The sequence below is a fragment of the Ranitomeya variabilis genome, chromosome 3, assembly GCF_051348905.1.
Source record: "Ranitomeya variabilis isolate aRanVar5 chromosome 3, aRanVar5.hap1, whole genome shotgun sequence".
Taxonomy (NCBI): domain Eukaryota; kingdom Metazoa; phylum Chordata; class Amphibia; order Anura; family Dendrobatidae; genus Ranitomeya; species Ranitomeya variabilis.
In genome coordinates this window covers 323,918,498-323,944,350 of record NC_135234.1, presented here as the reverse complement: position 1 = coordinate 323,944,350, position 25,853 = coordinate 323,918,498, and the positions used below count along the sequence as shown (strand labels likewise).

The 25,853-nt window shown below is 43.2% G+C and overlaps 1 protein-coding gene across 1 annotated transcript; it reads right to left on the bottom strand.

The window, feature by feature from the left end:
- Positions 1-1,118: 1,118 nt before the first annotated feature.
- STX12 (syntaxin 12) lies at positions 1,119-25,432 on the bottom strand. The gene is made up of 9 exons (XM_077295763.1): positions 25,232-25,432; positions 23,781-23,850; positions 23,585-23,684; positions 23,115-23,252; positions 21,371-21,414; positions 11,328-11,433; positions 8,305-8,377; positions 4,211-4,293; positions 1,119-1,955 (listed from the first exon to the last, which is right to left on the bottom strand). The coding sequence occupies exons 1-9, from the start codon at positions 25,326-25,328 to the stop codon at positions 1,860-1,862; spliced, it is 807 nt and encodes a 268-aa protein (XP_077151878.1). The 5' UTR covers positions 25,329-25,432; the 3' UTR covers positions 1,119-1,859.
- Between the last annotated feature and the right edge of the window lie 421 nt (positions 25,433-25,853).

Sequence of the window (25,853 nt, the reverse complement as noted above, 5' to 3'; positions counted from 1 at the left end):
AGGGGGACCTTGCCGGCACTGCAGGATTTTAGATTAACAAGTCCCCCCCCCCGTGTAGTTTTAGGCTGATCTCACCTCGTTGGGTGTCCTTGATAATGAGGAAGGTGAGAGATTTTGCATGGTGCCCCAGATTGATGTCGATTCAGTGTCATTTTGTATTTCTTCCGTTTTCTTACTATTGCACCAACAGTTGTCTCCTTCTCACCCAGCGTCTTACTTATGGTTTTGTAGCCCATTCCAGCTTTGTGCAGGTTTATGATCTTGTCCCTGACATCCTTATAAAGCTCTTTGGTCTCGCCCATGTTGTAGAGGTTACAGTCTGACTGATTGAGTCTGTAGACAGGAGTCTTTTATAAAGGTGACTATGTAAGACAGCTATATCTTCAATGCAGGTAACGAGTTGATTAGGAGCATCTAACTGGTCTGTAGGAGCCGGAACTCTTAATGATGGGTAAGGGATCATATACTTATTTCTCACTGCAAAATACAAATACATTTATACAATGTGATTTTTCTGGACTTTGTTTTTGATATTCTCTCTCTTAATGTTAAAATTAACCTACCCTTAAAATTATAGACTGTTCAGGTCTTTGTAAGTGCGCAAACTTACAAAATCAGCAAGGGAACAAATACTTATTTCCCCAACTGTACATTAAGGCATTGGGGGTGGCGGGTTGCTGTAAAAAAAAAAAAAAAAGCTGTGTACATAGAGCTAAGACCAGGAGTAGGTCCAGTCACAACATAACAGAATCCTTTCAAAATTGTTAGTTTAATGATTCCACGTATTTTTCTGACAGGATCCAGGCCCTCTGTTGGTTTTATACATACACACTGCTCCCATATATAGCAATTCTCCAAAGATGGATTTTTTTTTTTTCCATTTATTTTTTTTAATTCTGCAGAATAATTGTTTGAGTGCCAATCTCTGGTTGCTTGGAAGAAATGGATAGGGCATGTTTATATCCACCATACTCAATCCTTTCCCCAGTCATCTGCCAATGGCAAGCCCCCATGCACATTAGATCATGCTGAAAGCGTCGGGTTCATCTGGTGTGGACCATTCCGAAACTGCTACCTCTACTCTTTTCACACAAATCAAACTGAATGAAGACAACACAACAGATATATTCATGTTTAATACAGTTTTCATATTGAACCCCTATACATATATATTACTACTCCTCTGTGTGGTCCATAAACATCAAAAAGTAGAAAGAAAGTTAATGAGACAAAGTATATACAATGATCTCACGTATTAATGTGTATACATAAAGCACACACGGCATAAGAATAATCCATTACAGCTGTGCAGTATTAGAAAATATTGCAGAGCTCCTTATCTTCATTAGTGATAGTGGCTAATTAAGGTCAGAATTCTAAACACAAAAAAGATAGATATATATATATATATATTTTATATACAACCCAACGACAGCCACCAAAAAGGAAATAACCATTGGTTATCTACACAACCTTAATAGGGGAGACAGTATCTACAGAGGACTGGTCGACAGCCAAGAGGTGCACAGCAGCTGATTGAAAGATCAATGTAGCATCTATTTAAAAAGACCCAAGTCATAGTGTGTGGTGTATGCCAAAAACAGTAGAAATCCAGAGGGTCACTCTGCACACGAGTCAGTCAGCTGCATAGATAAATAACTAGGTCTAACGCTACCCTTTAATCTTGACATTTATACTACTCCACATATACTGAACCTGCTCTAAATCCCACTTCTCAAACTTTCTTTTAGACCCTTGCCCCTTTACATTCACTCTGGGGGTGGAAGGGTGATTTTTGTGCACTAGGAAGTCCATATTTACAGATCAGTGGGAGGCATTCCTGTGCTAGGACACATGGATCAGGACCGCACAGACAACCATATAATAATGGCCAGTATAACCACTACAAGAGCAAGGAACAGCGTTATGATGCAAATCTTCTTCCGGGACTTTTTCTGTACAAAAGATAAAAAAAAAAAAAAAAAAGTTATTCAACAAAAGATCTCATGTTTAGCATCTCCTACTAATAAGATGTAGTGCCAACCTCATGTTTGCATTAGGTCCAGGAGATGTAAGCGTAATTGATGAAGAATGTATTACTTTTGATATACAAATTACTGTACTCTTGGTTTAAAAGTGAAATTAAAAAAGTGAAACACATCAACATTACATTTCATGGGGCTTCTGAGATTTCGACTACCTACATGCAGAGTGATTGTGTGTCCACCTAAGTCCAACAAGGCTGCCAACAAATCTGAGTACACCGTATTTTTCGGACTATAAGACACTTTTTATCCTTCAAAAGTTTGGAGCGTGTGTGTGTGTACACATACGTGCGTGTGTGTGTGTGTGTGTACACATGTGTGTGTGTGTACACATACGTGTACGTGTGTGTGTGTGTGTGTACACATACGTGTACGTGTGTGTGTGTGTGTGTGTGTACACATGTGTGTGTGTGTACACATACGTGTACGTGTGTGTGTGTGTGTGTGTGTGTACACATACGTGTACGTGTGTGTGTGTGTGTGTACACATACGTGTACGTGTGTGTGTGTGTGTGTACACATACGTGTACGTGTGTGTGTGTGTGTGTGTGTGTACACATACGTGTGTGTGTGTGTGTGTACACATACGTGTGTGTGTGTGTACATACGTGTGTGTGTACGTGTGTGTGTGTACATACGTGTGTGTGTACCTGCTTTGGGTTTTGTGGGGGAGTGGCAGGGGCAGAGCAAAAGGTCACAGGAGGCAGGAGCCAGGGAAATTAATATGCACTGCTCTCCCCACCCATGGGAGCAGAGAGCAGCAAAAAGTCATTTCTGTTTAATAGCAGGCACGCTGTCATATGCAGGCTTCCTGCAGCAGCTGGGCTTGGAAGTGTGCCCGTTACTTAAGGGAACGAATATTCACTGCTCTCCATGTACATGAGAGTTATTAATGTTTTTTGTTGTTTTTTTTAACATTATTTTCTATTTTTCTTGGGGGACTTCTAAACTGCAATTTGACTGCTTTTGTTTATACTGAAATACCATAGTATTCTAGAATATAGTGGAAATTTCTACGGAGCTTAGCCTCAAGCTGAACGTCAGAGGAGGGCTGAGATGATAGCGGGGGTAGGGGGTTTCAGCAGGGGACCGATGAGTTACTATGACAGCCGGAAGTTCGCTATCACCACAATGGAAACTGATGCGAGCTGGCATTAGCACTCGTTCCATTTAAATGCTGCTGTCAGAGATTGAAAGTGGATGTAAATGTTTAAAGGGGCATTCCCATCTCCAAGATTCTATCCTAATATGTAGTAGGTGTATGTATAAAATTAGCAAATACCTTCAAGTAGAAATGTAGTATAAGGCAGGGGTCACACTTGCAAGTTCAATGCATCAAGTCCCAGCACTGGCGCCAGCCCTCGGGCCCAAAGAAATACATGCAGCCGCAAACTCCAGTCCCGAGTGTCGGCGGCAGTGCCGGTACTTGATGCGAGAGTTTCTCGCAAGTGTGACCCCGGCCTAATTCTTCTGATTCGCTGTGTCTCCTACGCCATGTGCAGGCATTGCAATAGTTTAGGTCCTCAGGGCTATGAGCACTCCTATAGTGACAGTTAGTGATGGTAACATATTGCGATGGGATCTTGGAGATGGGAATACACCTATACCAGCTGCAGCCGTAACTCTGCGCAAGCTGGGGCAGTTAGAGACAAATGCTCACAATATGATGCAGTCGGTATCTGCAGCATGTTGGGGGAACTCAACTCCTGAGTCCCCTCACCAAGTGAGGACCCCTTTCCAAGACATGAATACAACCTTTATTTGCAGGAACAGGAAAAACTGCAATGTATCTGTAAAAATCAGGTGCTATACAGTTACACTGTATGGGTTACGATTTATTTTTTGCACACAAGACTTTTTTTTTTTTTAATAAATTTATCTTTATTAAGTTTTGAAAAGGGTATAGAAATACAAGTGTGAACACCGGGTACTAGTGCACACTCAGACCTGATTATGCAAGTCTTAGCCAATGCCCAGGAAAGAATAATTTATGCTGTGATTCTTTTTCATGTGCAGATTCGGACCATAAAAAACATAAAAAAAATAATGTCACTATCATCAGCACTGCCCAATTGATTAACATTGGTTTAAGTGCCGTCTGTTTTTTCACAGACAGACCGATAATACAGTTGTGTGAACTTGGCCGTACAGTCAGTGCTGCTTACCTGGTAATAGGCTGCCCTCTGTAACTGCTCCGTTCCCCTTTCTACATGAACTTCTGCACTTTCAACATTGGCTTCTATACTATCTGGAGAAAAAAAAAAAAAAAACACACATTCAGTTTCCGAACACTTTTTCGAATAAATCGTCAATTTATGTGTTTACTACACTACAAATTCGGAAATTTGTACATACATTTTGTGCTGCCATTTTCAGAGACCAATAATTTATTTTTCTGTTGATTAAGCTGTGTTCGGGCCTGTCTTACACCTTGAGCCGAACTTTTTATTAATACCGTTTTGGGGTACATGCATCATATTGATCACTTATTATTGATTTTTATATATTTTTTTTTTTCTGTCAAGTTTCCCAAAAATACAAATCTTAGTTTAAGTTGTTTTTTTTTGTAGGGGTTCGTTCAATGCATATTTTACATTATTTTACATTTGTAAACACCAAACTTTTATGAATGTGGTAATACTAATTACGTTTATTATAAATTTTTGTATTTCTATATTTTAAAACTGGGGAAAAAAAAGGGGCAATTTAATCCTTTATATTAATCTTTTTAAACACTATTTTCCTAGAGGACTTTAACCTGCAGTTGTTTGATTGCTTATGCTATATACTGCATTACTAAAATATTACCGTATATACTCGAGTATAAGCCGACCCCCCTAATTTTGCCACAAAAAAACTGGGAAAACTTATTGACTCGAGTATAAGCCTAGGGTGGAAAATACAGCAGCTACCGGTGAATTTCAAAAATAAAAATAGATGCTCCATACCGTTCATTATTGCCCCAAAGGAGGTTCCATATAAAGCTGTGCCATATATAATGCTCCATACCGTTGATTATTGCCCCATAGATGCTCCATATATAGCTGTGCCATATAGAATGCTCTGCACCGTTCAGTATGGCCCCATAGATGCTCCTTATAAAGCTGTGCCATATATAATGCTCTGCACCGTTCATTATTGCCCCATAAATGCTCCATATAAAGCTGTGCCATAAATAATGCTCTGCACCAATCATTATGGCCCCATAGATGCTCCTTATAAAGCTGTGCCATATATGCTCTGCACTGTTCATTATGGCCCCATAGATGCTCCTTATAAAGCTGTGCCATATATGCTCTGCACTGTTCATTATGGCCCCATAGATGCTCCTTATAAAGCTGTGCCATATATGCTCTGCACTGTTCATTATGGCCCCATAGATGCTCCATATATAGCTGTGCCATATAGAATGCTCTGCACTGTTCATTATGGCCCCATAGATGCTCCTTATAAAGCTGTGCCATATATGCTCTATACCGTTGATTATGGCCCCATAGATGCTCCATATATAGCTGTGCCATATAGAATGCTCTGCACTGTTCATTATGGCCCCATAGATGCTCTTTATAAAGCTGTGCCATATATAATGCTCTGCACTGTTCATTGTTCCGTGGTCAGAGATTGACAGAGGCAGGTAAATAGTTGGGAGCAGCAGCGATCACACCTACTGTAGATGACTGCTGTTACAGGCTGGTGACAGTTCTGTATTCCAGCCATAATATGCCCTCTATGGAGTGGGCTTAGAACGCTTCATACACTGGCACCCCGAGTGAGATGTACCTGTACGTCAGGGTGCGCAGACGGGTTAATACTCCTGATTGGCAGATTGCCTATAATCATATGTAGTAAGGTGGAATGGGTCCTTAAATCACACCATCTACTTATTAACCCCTTTACCCACAAGGGTGGTTTGCACGTTAATGACCGGGCCAATATTTACAATTCTGACCACTGTCCCTTTATGAGGTTGTAACTCTGGAACGTTTCAATGGATCCTGATGATTCTGACAATGTTTTCTCATGACATATTGTACTTCATGATATTGGTAAAATATCTTTGGTATTACCTGCGTTTGTGTAAAAAACAGAAATTTGGCGAAAATTTAGAAAATTTCTCAATTTTCCAAATTTGAATTTTTATGCACTTAAATCACTGAGATATGTCACACAAAATACCTAAAAAGTAACATTTCCCACATGTCTTTTACATCAGCACAATTTTGGAACCAAAATTTTTTTTTTTTTGTTAGGGAGTTAAGGGTTAAAAGTTGACCAGCAATTTCTCATTTTTACAAATTTTTTTTTTTTTTTTTTTAGGGACTACATCACATTTGAAGTCACTATGAGGGGTCTATATGATAGAAAATACCCAAGTTTGACACCATTCTAAAAACTGCACCCCTCAACATGCTAAAAACCACATTCAAGAAGTTTATTAACCCTTCAGGTGCTTCACAGGAATTTTTGGAATGTTTGAAAAAAAAAAAAAAAAAGGAACATTTAACTTTTTTTTCACAAAAATTTTTACTTCAGCTCCAATTTATTTTATTTTATCAAGGGTAACAGGACAAATTGGACCCCAAAAGTTGTTGTACAATTTGTCCTGAGTACGCCGATATCCCATATGTGGGGGTAAACCACTGTTTGGGCACACGGGAGAGCTCGGAAGGGAAGGAGCTCCGTTTGATTTTTCAATGCAAAATTGACTGGAATTGAGATGGGACGCCATGTTGCGTTTGGAGAGCCCCTGATGTGCCTAAACATTGAAACCCCCCACAAGTGACCCCAAGGAACTTATTTAGATGTGTTGTGAGAACTTTGAACCCCCAAGTGTTTCACTATAGTTTATAACGCAGAGCCGTAAAAATAAAAATAATTTTTTTTTCTCCACAAAAATTATTTTTTAGCCCCCAGTTTTGTATTTTCCCAAGGATAACAGGAGAAATTGGACACCAAAAGTTGTTGTCCAATTTGTCCTGAGTACGCTGATACCACATATACCACAGTAATGAATATGCGGCTCCACCCCTATGGGAGTGGAGCCGGATCCATATTCATTACTGCAATGAGCAGTACCATGTGACCGCTCACTACAGGAAGAAGCTTTCGGCACCCGGAGAACCAGGGACTGCACTGCGCCAGGAGCGGGTGAGTATTAGACAGCTGCTGCGCCCTCTCCCCTGCCGACCCCAGGGAATGACTCAAGTATAAGCAGAGCAGGGCAATTTCAGCCTAAAAAAAAAAATATATATAGGCTGAAATTCTCAGCTTATACTAGAGTATATACGGTATTTTTGCATCGCTTTACTCTGAGGACTATAACTTAATTTTTTCGCTGATGATGCTGTATGGCGGCTCTTTTTTTGCGGGACAAGATGAAGTTTTTTAGCGGTACCATGTTTATTTATATCTGTCTTTTTGCGTGTTATTCCACTTTTTGTTCGGCGGTATGATAAAGCATTGTTTTTTGGCTCTTTTTTTTACGGTGTTCACTGAAGGGGTTAACTAGTCAGTTTTATTGGTCGGGTCGTTACGGATGCGGCGATACTAAATATGTACTTTTATTGTTGTTTTTTTTACTTAAAGAAATTTATTTATTGGAACAATAATTTTTTTTTCCTTTACTTAGGAATTTGTTTGTTTGATTTTTTTTTCTTCTTTTTTATTTTGTCCCAGGCTGGGGCATCATGCTATAGTGTCAGATCGCTGATCGGACACTTTGCAAAGCACTGTTGTTCCGAGGGTCTCAGGGATGCACGCAGGGAGACTCCTCCCTGCGCGATGCTTCCCTCTGCCGCCGGAACGCTGCGATCATGTTTGATCGAAGTGTTCCAGGGGTTAATGTGCCAGGAGCGGTCCTTGACAGCTCCTGGCACACCGTGCCGGATGTCAGCTGTAATAATCAGCTGACACTCGGCGGCGATCGCCACCCCCCCGGTGAGCGTGGCTGATCGCCTATGACATACTATCCCGTCCCTGGGAATTAAGTCCAAGGTCACCTCGACAGGATGGTACGTCATATGGGATTAAAATAAGAATTCTCAGTTGACATAGAAACCTTAGCCTGCATTGCTCTACAGAACTGCCCCTCGGCTGGGAGGTTAGGGTGCAGTTATATTATTTTTATTGTCTCTTTAGTAAGGCAACATATTGTATAATGGATGAATACCGTATCTGTGGCATTGCTATTACAATAAACCCTCATTGATTCCTATCCTTTTTCCTATTTGTAACATAAAATAAAGTCAGTTATTTTTACCTATCATTTCTCCTTGGTCATGAATCATTACTGCCAGGTCTTTAAAAATCTGATTCACATCAAGAATATCTGCCTGTTCGAAGGAAGTGTAGAGAGCATTAGCAGTCTGTACAACTACATTAAAATTATGTACAAGATATCATAGGAAAATAAAATTATATATATATATATATATATATATATATATATATATATATATATATATATATATATATATATACACACACACACACACACATTATATATATATATATATATATATATATATATATATATATATATATATATATATATATATACACATACATATACAGTGGTGTTCAAAAGTCCTGCATAGGCGTGAAGAAAACTATATGTTTCATACTTCTGCAGCTCTACAGTGAAACTGGTGGAACATATATGTTTTTGTAATCTCTCATTGTATGCCATACTCATTTTTGAATGTCCCAAGTGTATAAATTGTTATGGTATGCGCATTTTTGATTAATTTTTTTTACAGCATAACCATACCTACACCAGTACAGTGTGTAGAATGGTGAACAGGTTTCTAAGTTCATTGACTTCCAATGCAAGTTCACACAGACTTAAATTTTACTTTTTAAGATTTATTATTTTTTATTTAATTCAGAGTCCTGAAAAGGGCCTTTTGAGTGCATCTTAAGCTTCTAATACTTTATTGGCCAGCCTTTGCTCTTGAGCACCAGCTTGCATCTCTGTGGCATTGAGTGAATAAGCTTCTGCAGATGTTCACGAGTGATGATGTGGTTCCAGGCCTGTATCAGAGCCTCAATCAACTCACTCTTGGTCCTTGGCTGTTTTCTAGATATCTCTAATGATACCTTGTGCCACAAATTTTCAATTGGATTGAGGTCCGGGGACTGAGCTGGCCAGTCAATAGTAGCCACCTTGTTCTTCCAACACCAATGGCTGCCATACAGCCCCAGACCATTACTTTCATCGGATGTTTCACAGAGAAGCTCAAACACTCTGGCTTGTACTCTTCATGTGGGAACCTTCTCACATAAGACTTGCCATCATTTCCTAAAATGCAAAAAGTGCTTTCATCACTAAATAGCACTTTTTCCCACTCCTCCTTCCTCCATTTTAAATATTTCAATGCCCACAGTTTTCGCCTTTGTCTTTGTATGGCTGTCATCAATGGCTTCTTTCAGGCCTTGCACCCTCTCAATCCTGCTTCCAAACATCTCTTCCTAACAGTTGATGTTGCTACCTCAATATTGCACTTTTCTTGCCATTCTCACAGAAGCTGAGGAGAGGTGAGCTTTCAATTGGCAAGGGATGTTCTTATGAGTACTCTATCCTCCCTTTTAGTTGACTTTCTGGGCCGACCAGATCTGGGCCTGTCCTGGGTAATTCCAAGCTGCTTATGTTTCTGCAAAATTCTTACGACTGTACTCTGATTACAGCCGACCTTCCTTGCGATCTGGGGGCCAGTATAACCCTCTTCATGTAGCACCACAACTCGCACACGATCCTCCACTGACAAAAATCTGAAGGCTCCCATCATAAAACTCTACAGTATGATTCACTAGATAGACCAACAGATAAAACAAACAAACAAAGCAGCAGATGTGATGCAATGTAATGCAATGAGATTGGCTGCCATATCCAGGTTATGATTGGTCACAAGAACCTAATCTGTGATTGGCTAATTTTGGATCTGAAGCTGTACAATATTTAGTTGTGCTTTCAATTCCCATATTGTTGCAATAATTTCAGGCAAAACTGCTTCAAAAGATAAAAATATTACAGGGAGAGAATGCAAAATTGTATTCTGAACAAAACCATATATAATATGTCATATTAGCATCGAAGATATTCGACAGAAAATGTTTAAAACTTGAAAAATCAATTTATCCTATGCAGGACTTGTGTGTGTGTGTGTGTGTGTGTGTGTGTGTGTGTATGTGTGTGTATGTGTGTATATATGTGTGTGTATGTGTATATATACACTCACCGGCCACTTTATTAGGTACACCTGTCCAACTTCTTGTTAACACTTAATTTCTAATCAGCCAATCACATGGCGGCAACTCAGTGCATTTAGGCATGTAGACATGGTCAAGACAATCTCCTGCAGTTCAAACCGAGCATCAGTATGGGGAAGAAAGGTGATTTGAGTGCCTTTGAACGTGGCATGGTTGTTGGTGCCAGAAGGGCTGGTCTGAGTATTTCAGAAACTGCTGATCTACTGGGATTTTCACACACAACAATCTCTAGGGTTTACAGAGAATGGTCCGAAAAAGAAAAAAAATCCAGTGAGCGGCAGTTCTGTGGGCGGAAATGCCTTGTTGATGCCAGAGGTCAGAGGAGAATGGGCAGACTGGTTCGAGCTGATAGAAAGGCAACAGTGACTCAAATCGCCACCCGTTACAACCAAGGTAGGCCTAAGAGCATCTCTGAACGCACAGTGCGTCGAACTTTGAGGCAGATGGGCTACAGCAGCAGAAGACCACACCGGGTACCACTCCTTTCAGCTAAGAACAGGAAACTGAGGCTACAATTTGTACAAGCTCATCGAAATTGGACAGTAGAAGATTGGAAAAACGTTGCTTGGTCTGATGAGTCTCGATTTCTGCTGCGACATTCGGATGGTAGGGTCAGAATTTGGCGTAAACAACATGAAAGCATGGATCCATCCTGCCTTGTATGGAGCATCTTTGGGATGTGCAGCCGACAAATCTGCGGCAACTGTGTGATGCCATCATGTCAATATGGACCAAAATCTCTGAGGAATGCTTCCAGCACCTTGTTGAATCTATGCCACGAAGAATTGAGGCAGTTCTGAAGGCAAAAGGGGGTCCAACCCGTTACTAGCATGGTGTACCTAATAAAGTGGCCGGTGAGTGTATATATGTGTATATATATATATATATATATATATATATATATATATATATATATATATATATATATATATATATATATATATATATATATATATATATATATATATATATATATATATATATATATCTCATTACATTTTACAGGAATCTTACTTCTAATTTCTGGATTGCACTCTCTCTCTCCTTTATAAGTTCCAAGTCTTGTTCTGTTATTCCAAGATCTTCCTCTTGGCTTTGCATTTGGTTCCACTCTTCATTGCTTAAGGAAAAAAAAAAAGAAAAAGTTGAATCTAGTAAATGACAAGAAGTTGTAGGTGTCCACATGCTCAGCATATATAATAAAGTATCTATAAAGGCATGGTGAGGTATTGAAGTCTGTGACTAAGACTTTACAATCTTTATAGAGCAGCGAAACCTCCTTGGTACTAATCAGAGTTCTGATACTGTACAGTTTCAGGGCTTGTTTTTATATAAAAATACGTTCCGCAAAACCTGGTCTTATATACACAGCAATGTACGATTTATGCTGTGCAAAACTAGAATAGGGCACCTATAGAGGTGCTGGAGGCTGTACTGTACCCTCAGTATGTGTTTGATATCACAAAGTTTTTTTCTTTGCCAGGTTTTGTAAGGCTACGTTCACATTTGCGTTGTGCACCGCAGCGTAGGCGACGCAACGCACAACGCAAATGTGAACGCATGCACAACGCAGCGTTTGACACATGCGTCCAATTTTGCATGGTTTTGGGCGCAGAAAAAACTGCAACTTGCTGCGTCCTCTGCGCCCTGACGCATGCACCACAGCGACGCACGCGTCACAAAACGCAAATGCAACACATGTCCATGCGCCCCCATGCTAAATATAGGGGTGCATGACGCATGCGGCGGCGCCCGACGCTGCGGCGCAGAACACTAATGTGAACGTAGCCTAAGAATGACAAAAAAAAAAAAAACACGGATTACTTACTGGTAATGCTCTTTTATAGAGCCCACGACTGCACCTACAGAGGGGATCCGCCCCTAGGAACAGGAAACCTATAGAGATAAAAGGGGGCGGGCCCCCCCTTGCTCTTCAGTTGTATTACAGAGAATGAGAGGAACCGCCACCGGGTTTTAGTTAATTTGCTCCGTAAAAAAGTATATATTCATATCTACAATCTTAAGTTATGTACAGTCTACTACTATATACAATTGACCCCTCACCACCGGAATGCACCACGTGGAACTATAATTAAGGGAGGGAAGTGAGTGGGTGCTGTTGTGGGCTCTATAAAGGAGCATTACTGGTAAGTAATCCATTCTTTTCTCTTCGCCACGACAGCACCCACTGAGAGATTTTCAGAGACAATCACCTTGGGGGAGGGGGGGGGGGGGAGGGAAATCACCGTGTCAAGAACTGATCTACCAAAGGCCAAATCAGTCGAAGAAGATAAATCTAGCCTATAGTATGTAGAAGGCAAAGACCAGGTTGCAGTCTTACATACAAGGTCTATCGGGACATCTGCTTCTTCGGTCCAGGAAGAAGATATGGCCCTTGCAGAGTGTGCTCCCACATTTTGCGGTGGGTCTCTTCCTTTTGCCTTATATGCCAGTGTTATCGCATCTCTGATCCAGCAAGACAGCGTATTTTTCATGACCTTGGATCCTTTCTTGTTACCCTGGAAAGATACAAAGAGAGCCCTGCTCTGCCTCCAGGGCTTAGTCCTATCCAAATAGGCTAAAACAGTTCTTTTTACATCCAAGTTGTGGAGTCTCTCCTCCTCTGGTGTTGAGGGATTATCATCAAAGGCAGGTAGGAAGATTTCTTGGGACCTATGGAATTTAGTAGTCATTTTGGGAAGATAGAATAGTCTTAAAAACAGACCCGTCCTGTCAGGATATATTGACAAAAAAAAAAAAAAAAGGAGGATCTACTTATAGAGCCTGAAGGTCACTCACTCTCCTAGCTGACACCAAGGCCACTAATAAGATGGTCTTCAATGAGATATTTTAATCGAGGCTAAGAGGAGGGTCTCAAAAGGGGTCTCCGTCAAGGCATCTAAGACTAAATTCAGATCCCATGGTGGAACCTGCGGTATATGGACCGGGTGTGTACACTGGCATGCTGATATAAATCGAGACGCCCATCTATTGCCTGCAACGTCATAATTATATAAGGCTCCCAGAGCTGAAATTTGAACTTTTAGAGTACTAACTGAAAGCCCTTATTCACATCCTTTCTTTAGGAACTCTAATATAGGTACTTCAGGAGATAGGTTTACCGAATGAAACTCTAGAACTTTTTTCCAGACTCTGATGTAGATTTTTGTTGTGGACTCTTTCCTTCTTTTTAAGAGGGTATTAATTAAACTATCAGAGAATCCTCTAAGTTTTAGTAGCTGCCTTTCAAGTTCCATGCTGTGAGGTGCAGGCCCTTGACCTGAGGGTGGAAAAAAGGGCCTTATGAGAGCAGGTCTCGGACCTCCGGGAGTATCCATGGATCGGAGATGGACATGGCTCTCAGCCATGAGAACCATGGCCTCTTGGGCCAAAATAGGGCTATTAAGATTACTCTTGCTTCTTCCTCATCTTCCCGATCACTATTGGTAATAGCATCAAAGGCAGAAAGGCATAGGCCAGGTGAAATGTCCGTGGGGTCTGCAAGGCGTCGAATATGTCCGGATTGTCCATCCTGTACAGTGAAGCGAAGCTTTCGACCTGCCTGTTCTCTATTGTGACGAATAAGTCCATTTGTGGCAAGCCTCACATAACAGTTAGGCCGGCCTCACACTTGGCGTAAGACAATACGCCACGTATTATACGTCCGTACTACGGCCGTAATACAGAGAAATGTTCCCAAAATATTGATCCGTAGTCAGGGTGTTTCAGCGTATTTTGCGCATGGCATCCTCCGTATGTAATCCGTATGGCATCCGTACTGCGAGATTTTCGCGCAGGCTTGCAAAACCGACATCTAATGGATTTATGTGCTCAAATGTTCGGGAAAACATATATACAGTATATATATATATATGTCATTGAGACACATATATATATATTCTGTATTTAGATTTCATTCAGCGCGATATCTGTGAACAGCCGGTAATTCAATTGCCGGCTTTTCATTTCTCCTGCACAAACCCGACAGGATATGAGACATGGTTTACATACAGTAAACCATCTCATATCCCCCTTTTTTTGCATATTCCACACTACTAATGTTAGTAGTGTGTATGTGCAAAATTTCAGCGCTGTAGCTGCTGAAATAAAGGGTTAAATGGCGGAAAAAATTGGGGTGGGCTCCCACGCAATTTTCTCCGCCAGAATGGTAAAGCCAGTGACTGAGGGCAGATATTAATAGCCTAGAGAGGGTCCATGGTTATTGGCCCCCCCGTGGCTAAAAACATCTGCCCCCAGCCACCCCAGAAAAGGCACATCTGGAAGATGCGCCTATTCTGGCACTTGGCCACTCTCTTCCCACTCCCTGTAGCGGTGGGCTATGGGGTAATGAAGGGTTAATGCCACCTTGCTATTGGAAGGTGACATTAAGCCAGATTAATAATGGAGAGGCGTCAATTATGACACCTATCCATTATTAATCCAATTGTTGGAAAGGGTTAAAAAACACACACACACACACACACACACACACATGATTTAAAAGTATTTTAATGAAATAAACACAGCGGTTGTTGTAATAATTTATTGTTCTCTCAATCCATCAGGAACACCCTCGCTTGGAAAAATAATAAACGCACAAGATACATACCTTCTGGTGAACCGTCTCTTCCCACGAAGTAATCCATCTGAAGGGGTTAACTAATATTACAGGCACGAGCCCTGCTAAATGCAGCTGTGCTCCGTGCCTGTAATCCCCGGCAAATGAATGTCGCGGTGATGCGCCCCCTGGTGGATGTCCTCATCTGACCTGGAGCGTGGGAAAAAGTTCCCAGGCTGCAGTTCATGAGAACATCCACCAGAGGGCGCCTCACCGCGACTGAAGGAAATGTAGGTCAATGACCTACATTTCATTCATTTGCCGGGGATTACTTCGTGGGACGAGACGGTTCACCAGAAGGTATGTATCTTGTGCGTTTATTATTTTTCCAAGCGAGGGTGTTCCGGATGGATTGAGAGTGCCAGAATAGGCGCATCTTCCAGATGTGCCTTTTCTGGGGTGGCTGGGGGCAGATGTTTTTAGCCACGGGGGGGCCAATAACCATGGACCCTCTCTAGGCTATTAATATCTGCCCTCAGTCACTGGCTTTACCATTCTGGCGGAGAAAATTGCGCGGGAGCCCACGCCAATTTTTTCTGCCATTTAACCCTTTATTTCAGCAGCTACAGCGCTGAAATTTTGCACATACACACTACTAACATTAGTAGTGTGGAATATGCAAAAAAAAGGGGGATATGAGATGGTTTACTGTATGTAAACCATGTCTCATATCATGTCGGGCTTGTGCAGGAGAAATGAAAAGCCGGCAATTGAATTACCGACTTTTCACTAACAGCGCTGCGTATTTCTCGCAAGTCACACTGCTGGTCCGTGTGTAATCCGTATTTTTCTCGCCCCCATAGACTTTCATTAGCGATTTTTTTGCGCAATACGCTGACAAACGCAGCATGCTGCGATTTTGTACGGCCGTAGAAAGCCGTATAATACTGAACCGTAATATACGGCTAATAGGAGCAGCCCCATTGAGAATAATTGTGCCGTTTATTTTGCGAGTTTTACGGACGTAATTTCTGCGCCCTTACGTCCGTAAAACTCGCTAGTGTGAGGCCGGCCTTATTCTGAAAATTCACCTGAGCACCCATTCCCCCTGGTGCAGGGTGTGGCGGCTGAGAAAGTCTGCCTTGGAGTTGTCTATGCCTCTGACATGCAGGGCTGACAGGGACAAGAGGTGTTTTTCATCTAGTTCCAGAATGTCTGCCATGATGGACGTGAGAGTGATTGATCGCGTACCTCCTTGGCTGGCTTAGATAAGCTACTCAGGTGGTGTTGTCGGACTGAATTCTTGTAGCTGCGGAAGAAAGTTAGATATGGCATGGTATATAGCCTTTAACTCACATTTGAGGAGTCATCAGTCTCTGCCCTAGACCACGGACCTTGGACTATTTTGTCCCTGAAATGTGCCCCCCACACAAAGGGACTTGCATCCGTAGTAATTATGTTTGAGGGGACTATAACCCAAGGTACTCCTCCCAAGAGATTAACTGGGTTTAACCACCATTTAAGGGAGTTGACTACATCTGACGGCAGGGATAGTGTACCTACCAAATGTCCACGCAGTCTTCTATCCTTCTGCAAAGTGATTTTTTGTAACTTCCTAGTATGAAGCTGGGCCCACTGAACTGCAGGAATACACGAGGTCAATGAACCCAGTAAGGACATACTGTTAACTGCTAGGCTTACATTATTATAGATAACCTTTTCGATTCTAGTAGCAGACATTTTTGGTTTACAGAGTCCAGATGAAGGTCTAGGAACATCTGGCAGGTTACAGGGCGTAGTCTGGATTTTTCCCAGTTGATCAACCAGCCTAGAGTCTGTAAGGAAGAGATTATTTCCACCGGTCTCTGTTCACATTGGAGAGGGGAATTCCCTACTATGAGAAGGTCATCGGGGTACGGAACAACCAGGGTGTCTTTAACCCGTAAATGAGACATAAACCTCCAACATCAATTTGATAAAAACACAGGGTGCCATAGACAACCTGAAGGGCATCGCCGTGAATTGTAGCTGACAGATATGACCCAACAATGTGACCGCTACTCAGAGAAAACGTTGATGTGAAATATGTATAGGGAGATAGTAATATGCATCTTTAAGATCTAACACAGCCATATAAGGCTGGTTTCACACTTGTGTTTTTTGTAAGCTGCGTTTTAGCGCTAAAAAATGCAAAAAAAGCATGCTTTTTTTTCCCTATACTTAACATTAAAAACGCATGCGTTTTTTCGCATGCGTTTGACGCGTGCGTTCATTTGCAGAAATGCAACCTGTAGTAATTTCTAGCGGCGTTTTTTTGCCGCAAAAAAACGCATGCGTTTTTTCGCGGCAAAAAAATGCATTGCTGTCTATGTAATCGCATGCGTTTTTAAGCACATGCGTTTGTTTGCGTTAAAAACGCATGCGTTTTTTATTAAAAAAAAACACAAGAAAAAACAAGAAAACCCTAACCATAGGGATCCAAACCCCATCCCTAACCCTAAGGTTAGGATCCCTAGTAACCCTAGGGATCCTAACCCTAACCCTAGGGATCCTAACCCTAACCCTTAGGGTTAGGATCCTAACCCTTAGGGTTAGGATCCCTAGGGTAACGGTTAGGGTTAGGATCCCTAGTAACCCTAGGAATACTAACCCTAACCCTAGGGATCCTAACCCTTAGGGTTAGGATCCCTAGGGTTATGGTTAGGGTTTGGATCCCTATGGTTAGGGTTAGGGGTAGGGTTAGGATTTGGATCCCTTTATCACCTTGATGGTGGGGGGTGGCTTATCAGTGACCTGGTGACCAGGACATTCTAATAAAAAGCTACCCCTAACCCTAGGGATCCTAACCCTAACCCTAACTAATTCTATTAATAGTGTGTTTTCTAGTTGATTTTGATGATTGGCAGCTGTCACACACTTCTCAGCATGCGTTTCAAAAACGCAAATGCGGGAAAAAACGCATGTAAAGGCGGGAAAATGGCGCGTTTTGCCGCAATTTTTTTTTTTGGCCGCAAAAACGCATGCGTCTAAAAAACGCACCGTTTGCATGCGTTTTTTTCACCACATGCGTTTTTTTTTTCTTTTTTAAACGCTGCAGATCAAAACGCAAGTGTGAAACCAGCCTAACATTCGGGAAATAACATTTTTATGGCTGAATGTTTAGACTCCATTTTGAAGGTTTTAGATCTTAAAAAAAGTATTTAGTTTTCCAAGACTAATTATGGTTCTAAAAGAACCATCAGGTTTGGGGACCAGAAATAAGGGGGAGTAAAAGCCTTTCCTTTTTGATCTGCCGGGACTTCTATTAACTCTCGTTTAGACAAAAAGCCTCAAATTTCCAATTCTAACTCCTCCTGCTGAACTTGTGAATTTAAGGAAGTCAATAGAAAGGAGTCTGGAGGATCCCGGACAAAATCTAAATTTAAGCCAGATGTTACGATGTTAATGGCCCAGGGGTTAATCGTTATTGCTCTCCATTGATAGCAGAAATGGAGTAATCTGCTACCCACCGGTAGAACAGAGCTAGCGGACATTTGTTAAAGAGATTCCCCCTTTGCCTGAAATCTTTATTACTCCAGCGGTCTTTATAATCCTTCTTTCTGACAAATGCCGGTTTCCTGAATGCCGTCCTGTAGGAGGAAATAAATGGATTAGGAAACCCTTTTTTCCTTTCTCCTGCTTTAGTCAGGATGTCATCTAACAATGCCCCAAACAGGTACTCACCCTGACAGGGTATAGAGCAGAGTTTGGATCTGGTTTGGGCACCACTTTTCCAACTCTTCAACCATAACGCTCTGCGGGCTGCATTAGTTAGTTAAACCCGCCGTTCTAGCTGTTAGACGGAGAATCAATAGAAGAATCTGATAGAAAAGCAGCCGCATCTTTAATTAACGGAATGGAGGAACAACTTGTTTCTAGACCTGCCGTTCATTATATTTTGTTCCAGCTGATGCAGCCAAACAAGCATAGATCTCCCCGTACATGTGGCCGAAACTGCCAGTTTAAATGCTCCTGTGCAAGACTCCCAGGATCTCTTTTAGAAGGGCATCCGACTTACGATCCATAGGATCAGACAAAGTACCGGCATCTTCCACCAGCAAGGAAGACCGACGCGAGGTAGAAGCAACTGCCGCATCAACTTTGGGTGCTTTAGCACAGGAGGCCAAGTCGTCAAACAGATATCGCCTTTTGGATGCTGCGGGCATAAAACCTCTTTGCCATTGTTTTTCCCACTCTTTTCTCACTAGATCTTTAATTGATTGGATTACTGGAAAAGCTCAGCCTTTCCGCTGAGAGAGACCTGCTAACATGACCTCTTGAGGAGTCTGGGGTTCCCTGGTTTCCGACAACCCCATCTTATCTCTTACTGACTTGACTAAAGGTACCTTCACATTAAGCGACGCTGCAGCGATACAGACAACGATGCCGATCGCTGCAGCGTCGCTGTTTGATCGCTGGAGAGCTGTCACACAGACCGCTCTCCAGCGACCAACGATGCCGAGGTCCCCGGGTAACCAGGGTAAACATCGGGTTACTAAGCGCAGGGCCGCACTTAGTAACCCGATGTTTACCCTGGTTACCAGCGTAAAATGTAAAAAAAAACAAACAGTACATACTTACATTCGCGTCCCCCGGCGTCCGCTTCCTGCACTGACTGAGCGCCGGCCCTAACAGCAGAGCAGTGACGTCACCGCTGTGCTGTACTTTCACTTTCACTTTACGGCGCTCAGTCAGTGTGGGAAGCGGACGCCGGGGAATGCGAAGGTGAGTATGTACTGTTTGTTTTTTTTACATTTTACACTGGTAACCAGGGTAAACATCGGGTTACTAAGCGCGGTCCTGCGCTTAGTAACCCGATGTTTACCCTGGTTACCAGTGTAAAACATCGCTGGCATCGTTGCTTTTGGTGTCAAACACGACGATACACGGCGATCTGACGACCAAATAAAGTTCTGAACTTTGTTCAATGACCAGCGATATCACAGCAGGATCCTGATCGCTGCTGCCTGTCACACTCAACGATATCGCTAGCCAGGACGCTGCAACGTCACGGATCGCTAGCGATATCGTTTAGTGTGACGGTACCTTAAGTTGTTAATACTGTCAGTTGGAAAACATACATGCTTCTCATGTTCAAGGATACCGACACCTGGGATGCATCTGAATTAATCTCGCCACTATCGGAAGAGGATTCGGCTCTGGGAGAGGTCATTTTCCTACTGGGCTTTCTCCCTATTATACTACTAGAACCCCCTAGGGACTGTAGTTCCTCCCGAATCAAACGTATGTCCTCTGTTCTTACTGAACCCTCCTCCTGCAGGGTATGGCAAATACAGATCGGACAACCTCTTAAAATAAGCGTCTGGAAGGGGTTCAGAACATTGCTTGGATTTTCCACTTTTTTTTAGCCTACGGACATAGAAAAACAGAAAAAGGCGACCATCAGCTTAATAGGCGTGATTGGTTTAAACTCACCAAAGCGGCTTGTCAGCAAAATACCGGCTGTGGGGATGAAGGCACAGGTTGAGGTGTGGAACGAGCCGACTTCTTACCCTTTTCAGCCTTATCTGTTGAATCACTCTTTAGTGTCCACTTCCACTTTTCTTGCTACTGCCGCCAGCAGGCAACATTAACTCCTCCAGTGGGTGCGAAACAGGGTCATTTGGGGATGACATGGTAGCACACTAACAAATCCACTGGTCTGTGCTTATATGGCACTGGATATTAGAGGCAATTTCTCCTTTTTTTTTTTTCCCCCTCTCTCCGGAAGTAATCCTCACTACCGAACCCGTGCATTATTGCCGATATTGCGGCCGCTGTGAATCGCGTCACCGCATTCCCAAACAGCCCGGAAGTATACCCAACCACTTCCGGGGTGCTCTGGCTGCCTACTTACCGTCGCATCCCCCAATTGCAGCGCCCGGATCCTGGACTGGAGACCGCCACTACTGGGGCCTTTCAGGTAGGGCATTTACATCCTGCCCACTTACCTCCTGCTTCTATTAGGGAGAACCGTGCCCCTTGGAATAGAATCCTCCGGCGGCACTGCTGTAGTATGAGACAGGAAGGGCTCAGATATCACTCCGCTCAGGGAGCTATAGAAGACCATTTTCCCGACCCTGGTGCTGGAGCCCTTGCCGCTCTATAAGAAACCGCACAGGTGGCAATCCAGCCCAGGCATCCTCCTCTTTGTCAAATCTTCAGAGTACAATCTCTGCAGGTTCCCTTCTAGGAACAGAAAACCAACTGAGGAGCGAGGGGGGCCGCCCCTTTTATCCCTCTGTAGGTTTCCTGTTCCTAGGGGCAGATCCCCTCGCTCAGTGGGTGCTGTCGTGGCGAAGAGAAAAAATGTAGCATGCTGCCTTACATCAGTGTAATGAGTCCTATATAAATCACTGCTCAGAGTTCCAGTGAAGGAAACAATTTCCACTTGAACATACCCTCTGGAAATGTCCACTACAGATAAAATCATGGTCAGCCGATCACCAGTGTCACTTACTTGTCAAATGAAACCAGCGGTTCTTCCTTCTGGCGCTCATCACCCTTAGAAAAAAAAGAAATAAATGAAGTGAAGCATGTCACTGTGTAGAAACAGATTATACAGAGTACTGTGGCTTGGGAGACATTGGTCTTCCTAGGCACATATATAACATCTATCCCAATTATAACCCCAAATAAGCTATTTTAGTTCTACACCACCTGTCACTTCCACATGAGGAGGAGAGGGGCGCCTATAACATTTCCTGTGTCAGGGACTATCACTGCAGTGATCTGAGTGTAGACATTTTCCATGTAACCTCCACTGAATGCACATCAGCTGCCATATCCAAAAAGTGATCCCTGATCAGTTTCACAGCCACGTCTGCTCAACTCCAAGAATTAGATTTACAATTATGGCAGTAAGCCATGATCTCATCACACAGCAGCAGAATAATGCCCATGCAGAGAAATATCTCTCTTAGGCCGGGGCCACACAGGCGTGTAGCCTCATCTACAAGAGAATCGGATTGATTTTTATGGTAATGACACTCTGATCAAACTCTGATCCAAGCGACAGCTTCGTGTGTTCTGATTCATTCAGATGAAAGAATCATAGCACAGATGAGAACACAAGTCCTCCACTGTATGATTCCTTGGAAATCGGACTGCACTCTGATGTCATCCAAGTGCATCCAATCATTTCCATGCAAACATGCACTTTAATGAGCATGTGCTATCAGATTTGCGCTGCAATTGTTGTCGTGCCGAATCGGTATGAGGTAAAAAAGAAAAAAGAAAAAAAAAAAAAAAAAAGGCAGGCTCATCAGCACTGCCCCATAGTATAATATTGGTTCAAGTGCTAACTGATAAAACATCAGATTGCACTTGTCTGACGTATACGTTCATGTGAGCGACCCCTTGAGGTATGTTCGCAAGGAGCAGAAAATGCATCATGTTACAGTAACAGCAAAGGGGATAGGATTTTACATTTCACCCACATGCAGCACAAAATATCGGTTTGGAATCCACACAAACTGACCAGCGCTGCGGATCTTAAATCAAAGCAAGTCAATTTATGTGGCACATTGGTAAAGAAGGAATTGTCCTATTAAGTTTAGGACCCCACTTTTTGTTGGTTTCCTATGGAACAACAGCAACATGGCCAACTACTAATCAATAGAAAAAAAAAAAACTTAATGAAGTTTAAAATAGACAAAAGAAAAAAAAAAAAAATTTAAATAATTATATCATCATCAACTCACATAGCATTTCTACGACTTGCTTGCTGGTCTTTGCATAACACAGCCTCATATGGCAATGATGTCTCATGACCACTGCAGCCAATCACAGGCTGCAGTGGTCACATGGGACAAAACATCTCAGAGGCCTGATTCTAGAGCAGCAGAGTTGTCGGTAATGAGAATATAGGCAGGTTGAAATGCAAGACAGCCGTGCCTACTCTTATTTCAACGGATATACTAGAACCTGGAGAGACCCACTTGCAGCAGGTGGGAAAAGCTGACCATACTCCAGAACCAAGAGTCCCTGCAGCAAGGTCTATAGGGCTCGGGCCTGGAGACCACCAGTGTCCTGCTGGCTGACCATAAATACCAGTTATTTCTATGCAATGTGCCAAACACCAGATTGGAGCACAATTGGAATAAAACAAGTGTTACTGGAACTATTTTCTGCCTATACTTCCCATATTATCCAACATGGTTTATACAGGGGATATCCCAAGACAAAGCTAGGACTGGACTCACTGAGAGGCGAGACCCGGCTCTGGCACGTGCTACCGTCTCCTTCTCCTTTTCTGACACTTGTCTCTGGATAGCTTGGAAATGGTTCAGTGCAGCGGAGAAATCATTCATAAGACGCTCCTTCTGCAGTTTCTGCTGACGCTGTAAGAAAGGGACATCACATAGTGACCAACACCGATAATGAAATGCAGATATTCAATTGGATGGGAGCAGAGCCGCACAGATCCATCCTGCACTATGGTACCATACGGCATATGGGGACGGCTTATTGGTGGAATGATCTGATATTGGTGGCCTATCCCAAGGACAGGTAATCAGTATCAAGTACTTAACTAAAAAAGTGCAACAGATGGAGAGAAATCTGATGGCATTGGGTGGGTTTTCCATTCATCTGCTTTGGTGAGAGATATTGGCATGATCTTAAATTACAAGGTATTGGTTATACTGCAATTTTACGAAAATGAATACGGTACCTGTTCTGTGGGAGACAATGGTGTTGGAACAAATGAAAGATTTTTCAGATAAGTGTTGGTTTCCTTGGCCAAAACATTAGTGGAGTGCTGAATCTGTTGGCTGCACACAGGGAAAATAATGGGTTAAACTACAAGACATCAGGAAAGGGCTGCGTACATTCTTTGGTATCGATCAGTGCTACGGTGTAGAACTTACAGGTTCTGTTGGAGTTTACTAGAATCTTCACTGGTTTCAAGTTGATTCAGCAAGGTCCGAATCTGAGCAGCTACAGGATTAATGAGAATGAAAGGAGAAAATCAAGTAGGAGAAGCCGCAGGGCCATGGCACCTCAACCACAGGTTAGCGGACACGTACCAAAAAAAATAAATTCTCAATGGGTAAAGGGTGGGGTATAAAAGAAAAAAAAAAATCCTATTTTCAGACTGAGACCACTCTACACTCACAAGCAAGTTGTCCACCCTCCAGATATTGATGATCGGAGACCGGTGGAGGTCACATGACTGCTGCGGCACCAATCAGCTGCAGCCTTCACATTACATCCAGTGGAAGCAGAAGTCACGTGGCGCCCGCTCAAGATTTTGATGCGGGATACAGTGTGGAGGGGCAGCGCCAGCCCAAAATGTTAGTATATGATTTGTTTCCCCCCCCTTTTTATTACCCCACCCCGGGCTCATTGAGAAAACCTCGATAAAGCAATTAGTACAAACTAGATAGGATGCAGCCACCTCCTGACGAGCGAGAGATTGTAACTAGTCCTCCATACCCCCAAATACCGTACATGCATTCGGCCAGGCGGACATTTGATGTGAACCGTGTCAGCCCCCCATGTACGGCCATATATTGTGTGTAGCCATGGGCTAACTGGCACAAGCTGCGACCGGGAAGGTGAACGCGATTCTACGGTGTGAGGACAGACATACACACCACAATTATACACTGGACTTTTTGGGGGGGTCCCTAGCGCTCTGAAAACAAAAAGACCCTGGTGCTCTGTGGGCACGGTGCCGATTCACCATTCCTTAGAGTATATCCCTGTGTTACTAGGAGATAGAATGTGTGCAGCTGATAAAGGGTGTAAGCCGCCACCATACAGATGCACACGGACCAGTGCAGGGCAGGGCGGGCGCTCACAGGAATGGGTTCACTGATGGTCGGGTGTAAAATATATATATTAAATTCTTCATGTAAATACCGTATGACATACAGATGTTATCAGACAGAAATATGGATGGTACGCAGACGTAAGAAACAAAAGGCAGCCATGGATAGGAACATGGACAACTGGACCCCTCTGTCTGGACGACTGTGCATACACCGGTGTGAACCTGGGGGCAGAGGAGCATGGCACTGGTAGAGCCCACCGGGCCTCCTCGGTCACAGTCAGACCTGGGCACGTGATCAGAGGTCGTCACCTGCAGGTCAGGGGCTTCCATCATCTACATCTTAGCATGACTCCCCTCCCCTGGTCCACCTCTAGCTGCAGGATATGCCAGCAGTGCTGGGAAGGCACCCTGTATGTTATGTGCTGTGCTGGTCCTACAGTGGATGGCCACACGGGCACCGCCGGTCCTCACAGAGCCCGATGACAGCTCGGAAGACAACCTATGGCCGCACGGTCACCAGGGCGACATGCCAGCCGTGCTCACTGTTGTTGGTGATCCTCTGGACGTTGCCGCTGCAGGCCTGGATGATGCTGTTGAAGTCTCGGCCCCTGGCCGTGCTTTGTGGCCACTGGCCGGACATGATGCCCTCAGTTTGGCCTGGTTCTTCTTACTGTGTGTAGTGTACTGTGCCGGCAACAGGAACACTGCGCAGTCGCACAACAACGCCCGAGGATTAGATGACGTCAGGTGGAGGCGTGGCGATTCAGCTTTCAAGCTTTGAGGCGACGAGCAGTGGGCGTGGCTATTGAGTTTGGCTCCTCCTACAGAGACTTCATACGTCACACTGGGGAGGGACCCTGCTGATTAATGGCCAGTCACAGTGCTGGATGAACAAACGCTGCACTCGTACAGTTCTAAAGAATTGCTTCTGGTGACTAATTTATTGCAATATGATGAGGAAGGAGAAACAACAGGCAATTTTGTGGTTTTTCCTTCCTCACCATATTCCGATAAATTAGTCACCAGAAGCAATTCTTTTGAAGTGCACGAGTGCAGCGTTTGTTTAGTCTACGATTGATGGGACTATTGGCTCCGTTCACTTGCACCGTCAACCTCCATGATAGTCGAGTGCTAGCTTTTTTGTCTCTTCTCCAGTGCAGGATGA

Excerpts from the sequence above, each read along its gene's own strand:
- STX12 (XM_077295763.1), bottom strand. The coding sequence starts at position 25,328 with ATGTCCGGCCAGTGGCCACAAAGCACGGCCAGGGGCCGAGACTTCAAC. Across the intron at positions 23,851-25,231 it reads CCAGAGGATCACCAACAACA|CTGCTCAGATTCGGACCTTG; the intron begins GTGAGCACGGCT and ends TTAATCCTGTAG. Across the intron at positions 4,294-8,304 it reads TGACCAAGGAGAAATGATAG|ATAGTATAGAAGCCAATGTT; the intron begins GTAAAAATAACT and ends TTTTTTCTCCAG.